The sequence below is a fragment of the Labrus bergylta genome, chromosome 17 (assembly GCF_963930695.1).
Source record: "Labrus bergylta chromosome 17, fLabBer1.1, whole genome shotgun sequence".
In the NCBI taxonomy this organism is placed as follows: Eukaryota; Metazoa; Chordata; class Actinopteri; order Labriformes; family Labridae; genus Labrus; species Labrus bergylta.
Window position 1 is genome coordinate 26,839,703 of NC_089211.1, and position 7,500 is coordinate 26,847,202.

The window sequence follows — 7,500 nt, forward strand, 5'->3', positions numbered from 1 at the left end:
CAGAGCGGCTCACTCCACCTTCACACACTGACCACAGAAGAACAAACTGTACGTCAGGAAACAAAACATTTATCATCTAAGTTATTTTCACTTTCAATGAGATCGTCGGCTGTCAGTTCTAGTTGGACCGTCGGCGAGCGGTCATCGCCCTAGCGGTGTGTCGCTACCCGTCGGCCTTTCTCCGGCTGATTCGACATGTTGAATCAGCGGTCGGTGAGAGGACTCTCTCTGATTGGCTGTTGGGAGGTTTCATTTCTCTCCAGCTCTCCTCACAGGTTCAGAAAAGCCCCTTGAGCATGCCAAGGGGCCAGCCTTTTATCAGACATTAGTAGGCTACCTATAATACGAGTGGTGAGCGACAGCGGTGTGAAAATGGTCTGTTACACTTATTTTATTTATATATTTTTTTTATTTAATCCTTTTCTACTTCCTCTTTTTTTTTTTTTTTTTAACAGTATGCTTAACCTGACTTTCTATATGCTTGTAAAAAGGGTTAGCCTCTCTTATATGCATTTTGAATCTGCATACTGTGTATATATTTCTATGTATGTTTCCTTTTCACCACTGGGTGTTAAACATATGAAAAAATGTATGTATTGCAATAAAAGTAAAAAAAAACATTTGCTAGTTGCAGATTCTTAAACATGATGATCTGCTGCTGTTCTTTGAATGAATAAAGAAATCAGGTCTCTTTGAAAAACAATGAGCAGATGTTTGATAATGAACCTTCTGACAGTCTGACATTAACAACCAAACTGTGCACAAACAAACAACATGACCTTTTCTTTTTCTGCTTTCCTACCTGCTGACATTTGACTCCAGCCACAAACAAAAGAGAGACATCTTTAAACTGCATGAAAAGCTGCTCGATTAACTCGGAAAAATATGCATCCCTGGAGTCTGTTTGGACTCCTGAACTTTGATTAGCTGAGTAATGGCACAAATATTGGAGGAGAAGCTGGAACTAATCTGTGCTGAAGGAGGCAACGCCCAACGCTGGAGGACAGCGGAGCAGGACAAGTCACAAGGACCGGCAGCACGCCGTATCCACCTGTGTGTGAGACTACAGATACTAATCGTCTTCTAGATTTAATATTTCAATATATTGAATCTGTTGTTTTAGTTGGTGTTTGGCTAGCAGGTTTTTTGCACTCCTGCTTTGGCTTCAGTTCAAAACCTCGGACGTTTGTGCTTTAAAGCAACAAATGTGGAGGAATTTGGTTTGGTGCACTTTGGCGCCCCCGAAGGTCACTGAGTGCAACTACACTGTTGTGAGACGCATTGTGCTGCTCACCGCTTCCCCCCTTATCAACAACGTGCATTTGATGACAATCAGAGGGCGGACAAAGACGTAGAAGCCAAAGACCCACATCAACTTACAAGCTTCAGTAATTTGATTTTAATGAAATCTGACTCTGCTAGCGTCTACATCCCGTTGTCTGCAACGACTGCCTGTGTATTTAACTGTTAGCTTGATGTCTATAGGCCGTAGCTTTAACTTTAAGATGGATTTATGGATTTCTTCATATCAAACCTGAGACATAACTCGGGTTAGACGACTTCCTGCAGCTGGTAAAGCTGCTAAACACGAGACAACGACGACACCGCTAATGATACAAGCTAATATTACGTCTCAGTCTGTTCTGAATAATATCTGCAGGGATGAACACTCTGCTTCTCACTCGCCCTCTCTTTTTATCTGCTTAGCTTCATCCGTCACCGTCCTCTTCCTCTCAGCCGTCGTATCAAACAGTACAGAGACGAGCTAACCTCCTGCTTTGTTGCTGAAGGGCTGCTGAGTGAACTAGCTGTGCATGTTTACAATCTGTGCTCAGATTCTCCTATCAGAAGAAGTCCAACAGATGACGCAACATAAGGAGTTAAACAACGAGACAGGTTGGAAACAAACCTCCTGTTACCTCGGTAAGCCGATATAAATAATGACCTGAACTACAAGATAAACCCGATGTTCTTTTCATTATTTGTCTGCAGTGAAACCTGTGATGTGAACATCAGCGTGTCATCACTCAGAGGTTGCGTCACCTTGCTCGCAGCGCTCTCCTGCATAGCTGGGCAGGCAGAGGCAGGTGTAGGAGCTGACTCCATCCAGACAGGTGGCTCCATTCAGACACGGGTTAGACTGGCACTCATCGACATCTGCAGACACACAACACAGGCACCGACATTATCCAGCACCATCCGTCTGTCAGTACGGGGGGCAGTGAGGTTACTTTAAAGAATGGTCTGTGTGAGTTAATGAGTGTGTACCTGTTTCACAGTGATTCCCAGTGTAACCAGGTGCACACACGCAGATATTCTGAGCTCCTTTTTTGTAGCAGGATCCTCCGTTCAGACAGTTGCTGGTGGAGCACGGCAGGAGATCTACACAGAAACAAAGAAATGTCAACAAAAAAAACAAAAATCACAATAGTTTCATCATTAAAGGAGCAGTATGTAACTCTGAGCCCTAGTGTTTAAAATGGGTACTGCAGTCTAAATTCTAAACATCATAGAGAGCTGTCTCCCCCCCTCCTCTCTAGAGTGGATGCTCACTCAGGTCACCATGTGGTGGACTCTGAAGCTTCAGTGTTTATCCAGCTCTGCATGGGTCTGTAAACCTGATTATCAAAAACTGGTTTTGATCGGAGGTAAACAACACAAATAATCTCGTGTCACAACTGAAGGAGCTGAAACACAACCTCTGACGATGAAGTCCACCTACCTCTCACATCCACAGTGCCGGCCTCCAGAGAAGTGTCTGAGTCTGTGGTCAGGGTCTGCTGTGACGTCTGCGGCAGAGACTCCACCATAGAGGTCTGTCTGTTTCCGTCGTAGTCCACAAACTCCTCGTCCCACAGCGGGGGTGGCGGCAGGGTCGGGGACCAGCGCCCAATGAGGGACGGAGCGCGAGCTGTGGTCGAAGGTGTACAGCGGCGTGGTCCTCGTGGTGGACTCGGGGAGGACGGCGTGAGACTCGGTGGAGTGGTGGGTGTGGTCTTCAGGAGTCACGGGGGCGGGCTTTGTTGTTGTGTGTTTCTTATCACCTGTCGCAGCTGACGGGGGGCGCGTGGTGGACTCTGGGAGGACGGCGTGAGACTCGGTGGAGTGGTGGGTGTGGTCTTCAGGAGTCACGGGGGCGGGCTTTGTTGTTGTGTGTTTCTTATCACCTGTCGCAGCTGACGGGGGGCGCGTGGTGGACTCTGGGAGGACGGCGTGAGACTCGGTGGAGTGGTGGGTGTGGTCTTCAGGAGTCACGGGGGCGGGCTTTGTTGTTGTGTGTTTCTTATCACCTGTCGCAGCTGACGGGGGGCGCGTGGTGGACTCTGGGAGGACGGCGTGAGACTCGGTGGAGTGGTGGGTGTGGTCTTCAGGAGTCACGGGGGCGGGCTTTGTTGTTGTGTGTTTCTTATCACCTGTCGCAGCTGACGGAGGGCGCGTGGTGGACTCTGAGGTCGTGCCCTCAACATCTGTGGCGAATGTGGTTTGCTCTCCAAAAGTCACAGCTGCCACATCTGGAAAACCAGTAGCGGTGACCTGTGTGGGGAGGTCGACCAGAGGGCCCGGCTCCCCGGAATGCTCCTCCTCGCTGTCTTCCGACATCTGCTCTGCATCTGAGCCCGCACCTGAGCCCGCACCTGAGCCCGCACCTGAGCCCGCGTCCACAGCCGGGGAAACCACGGGGGCTTCTGGGACGTCTGTGAGCGGCTGCTTGGGTTTACCCGGGGAGGGAATCTGTGACGCCGTGCCGGGAACCCAGGGCCTCTCTGGAGGTTCCTGTCCTGACGCCTCGTCTTCTCTTCCAGACGCCGATCCTTCAGAGTCCTCAGTCTGGGTCCGGGTGGTGGTTTCCTGTGGCGTTGAGTCCGGGGTGAGAGTAGGCGGCTCGGTTCCTCCTATTTCAGTCTCGTCGGTCATCATACCGGACTGGATCCCTGGAGCTTCGGTGGAGGTGGATTCCTCCATCGCTCTTGCGCTTCCATCATCTTCTGAGTCCTGGTCGGTGGAGACCCCGTCGGCGCCGGGCTCTGAGACGGCTGGATGGAGCACGCCCGGACGTGTCGAGGACGCCGGTGATGAGACAGAGTGCACATACGGGGTCATGGTGGTGGTTCTTGTTGCGGTCTGATCTCCTGGTTCTTCAGGCTTCACCGCATCAAAGTCGGTGTCAGAGAAGGTGTCAACGACCGGTTCCAAGACTCCATCGGGGTAGGTTTCTGTAGGAGGAGGGGCTCCGTCACTGGTTTCCTCTGTGGCCAGCTCCTCTCTGTGGATGCCGATGGTGTTGTAGTCAAAGGGGGTCACATCCCTGACGTCTTCCTCCTCTTCTCCCACCTCATTGGACAGGACGGGAGTTGCCGTCTCAAACTGGTCTCCTCTGACTTCCTCCTCCTGCCTCGGGGGAAACGTGACCTGAAGGGATAAAAGAAAACCGTCGGTGAGGAAATGAGGAATCAAGAAGGAGCCTAACGTGGTTTTTATTTCTCTTTTCATTGGTCGACCGTTAGCAGAGTGGTTAACGCTGTCCTCCTCACGTCCGCCTGCCGGAGGATTTCCAGGGTGTACACATTGGAGTTTTTTTTAATTTGCAACGACTAGATCACTTCAGTATCTTTAAAGGATCAATGCTGTTAATTACCACATCTAACTTTTGTAGGTTTTGGCAAAACATGTAACAGTGTAGTGTACTTTCTGTCATAAATATAACCCCCCCCCCTTAAAGAAACTAGAAGGAGTCTCCTGTGGGATGTTTTCATTGGATTTTGGATCATTGCAGAAAATAATCTCTGTGTTAAACGCACTTCAACCTAAAGATTAAACCTACAGGAGACATCTCCGACTAGTGAGAGAGTTCCCGCCCTCTGTGTCCGGCGTGATGACCTTTAATGTCCCCGACAACCACTGTAGTCACATTTAGCCGCTTGTTAGCAACCGCCTTTTTAAAGACGAGTAAAAACTTCAAACTTCACAAGTGGAGGTATTACCTAACGTAGTTTATGTGCTCTAACAAAACACCAACATCTCTTCAGCTTGTGTTCACCACAGACCTTATTTCAGGAGTCTAACCACAAACACATTCATAATCCACTTTGACTTTTAGACGTTAGACCCCATGGCGCTAACATGCTAACTTACTTCCTGGTTTTAGGACTCATTCCTGTGGCGCTCTATTGTTTTCAGATTGAACGATGGATACTTTTTTAATTAGATATCTGCAGAAGAGCAACAAGAGCATTTCTCCTCCCAAATATGGCTTCATGTCAAAACAGCTCAGAAGTTAAATCCTCCCAATTGAACCTTCAGAACCACCGTAGTTCTGCCTTTGTGTTGCAGATATAACCTCGATTAAGACCAGATTGAAACCACATCATTCTGTTAATGAAACGATGTGTTGTACCTCGTGTTTCCCGTTGATGAAGCTGATGCTTGGAGGCATGGTGATGGGCGACGGCTCGAGAGCGTCGACTTCCCCGCTGCCCAGCCCGCCTTCCTTCTGCGACAGGTCGGTGAACTGAGGGAAGGTGAGGCCATCGACCCCACTCATAGGTTTGTTCAAGATGTTCAGGATGTCGTCGACTAGAGGACGGAGAAGAAGACAGATTCCAAGGTTGGAAAATAAGGAATCTGAAAGTTTTATTTCTGACACTTTTTACATGTTCCTGACTTTGAGTTATAAGAACACCTGTCACCTGTCACAGCACACAAAACCAAAACAAACTCTCCAGAGATGAAGATGTCAGACCATCTTCAATAACTCCTGAATGTTCTCAGTCCTTCTTTAAGAATCAAAGTTTGACGCATCATCTGACCTACTCTCACAAGCTTTGCTCCTGAAGACGATCCAAGAAGCTGCTTTTCATTTCTTCATAAATAAATCAGTCAAATTAGGATTTAAAGTTTGAGTCAGGTTTAAAAATCTTTAAAGTCTTTATATGTGATGTTTTGATCCAGCAGATGTCGCCCTTGAGCACCAGCATGAAACCAAAACAACTTGTGCTGCATTGTTGTGTTAGCATGCTAATGCTAGTGATCTTTATTATGCTGGTATCTTCACACTGCATGTAAATTTACCTGAAATGAGCGTGATCTAGAAACACAGTTAAGCAGTGAGTACAGTATGTTATTCTTCTTTTCTCTAGTCCCTCAATTAAACAACTTTTATACACGAGGGGAGGAGTCAGCCGGCCGTCCTGGCGATGTAAACAAAGTGAAGATAGGACTCTGAAAACATCACAGACAGTGTAGACAGTCATGACTCACAGAGTTATTTTCAGAGGAGATACTTGATTTCTATTTCAGTGAGAAACGTCACAAAGACTTTAAACAGTTACTGTTAATAAGGAAACAAGTCCACGGTCTACTTTGAACGCTCTGAAATGAAAACTGTTGCCCAGATGTGCGACGCTCAGATTCCCACCCTGAGTGTGACGTCAGGGCAAGATGGCCGCCGTGTGAGTGTGATCTATTCTGTCCTGTAAATGGAGACCTGGTGTTTGGGTTTTGTTTGAACTAATGCATCATCAGATACACGACGTGGTGCTCAAGGTCACAGAGTCGCCTGGAAGCAGAAAGTGGGATAACAACTGGAACCAAACTGTGATGGATTCAGTGACTCTAACAACACATCCCCTGGTCCCTGGTCCTGGTCCTGGTCCTGGTCCTGGTCCTGGTCCTGGTCCTGGTCCTGGTCCTGGTCCTAACCACGCTCCTGTTTCTTAGTTTGAAGTCTGTGTTGTTGTTCTGCAGGATCTCAGAGCTGCTCCCGTCTGATGTTTATTAAAACGAGCCTTGCTGCAGTCGGCTAATGATTAAGGTCAGTGTGTGCCGGGGGAGGGGGGGGGGGGGGCTGCTCATTCAAACAATGCACGCCTGTGTCTCTTCATTAAGATTTTATGGTACACATGGAAGCTGTACGGGGGGGGGGGGGGGGGGGACTGGCACTGCGAAACGTGGCGCAAACACAGAGCTGAGTTAAGTTATCGTCTTTGAACCGCACTGAGCTAACTAGCTAACCTGCGTTAGACACAACATGTCAGAAGGAGTCAAAACGTCTCAGTGTGACTCAGACCCCTGAAACCTCATGAGACAGGAAGTGTTCATTAAAACACTCGGTGCCTCAGTTTCCCTTCATTTCCTCAGCGAGTCTGTGGGCCTCACACACACACACCGAGCGCCCGCTTCATGTGATGATGTACGAGCTGCAACTCGATCCACCTCCAACATCTCAACAACAAAACAAAGCTGCAGGAAGATGGCACCGCTTGACTGGGGGGGGGGGGGGGGGGGCGGCAAACCTCAGAGTCCCAGAAGGGAATCAAACCGAAGCAGGATGCTTCGTTTCTGCTTCTGGAGGATGGGTTATTGAGAATCTTAAAGGTGACATCTCCTCCTCTTCTTCTTCAGTTTAAATAAGTCTCAGAGCTCCTCAAAACATGTGTGTGAAGTTTCTTGTTCTAAATCCACTCTGATCCTGTATTTGATCATGTCTATAAACCCCTCTAT

The 7,500-nt window shown here is 48.3% G+C and overlaps 1 protein-coding gene across 1 annotated transcript in view; it reads right to left on the reverse strand.

The window, feature by feature from the left end:
* The window catches only part of vcanb (versican b), a 26,493-nt gene that overhangs the window by 10,808 nt on the left and 8,185 nt on the right, over positions 1-7,500 (reverse strand). The window contains 5 exon segments of the mRNA XM_065965854.1: positions 2,044-2,157; positions 2,269-2,382; positions 2,723-2,745; positions 2,747-4,410; positions 5,396-5,574. Coding sequence (XP_065821926.1) covers positions 2,044-2,157; positions 2,269-2,382; positions 2,723-2,745; positions 2,747-4,410; positions 5,396-5,574 — 2,094 coding nt within the window.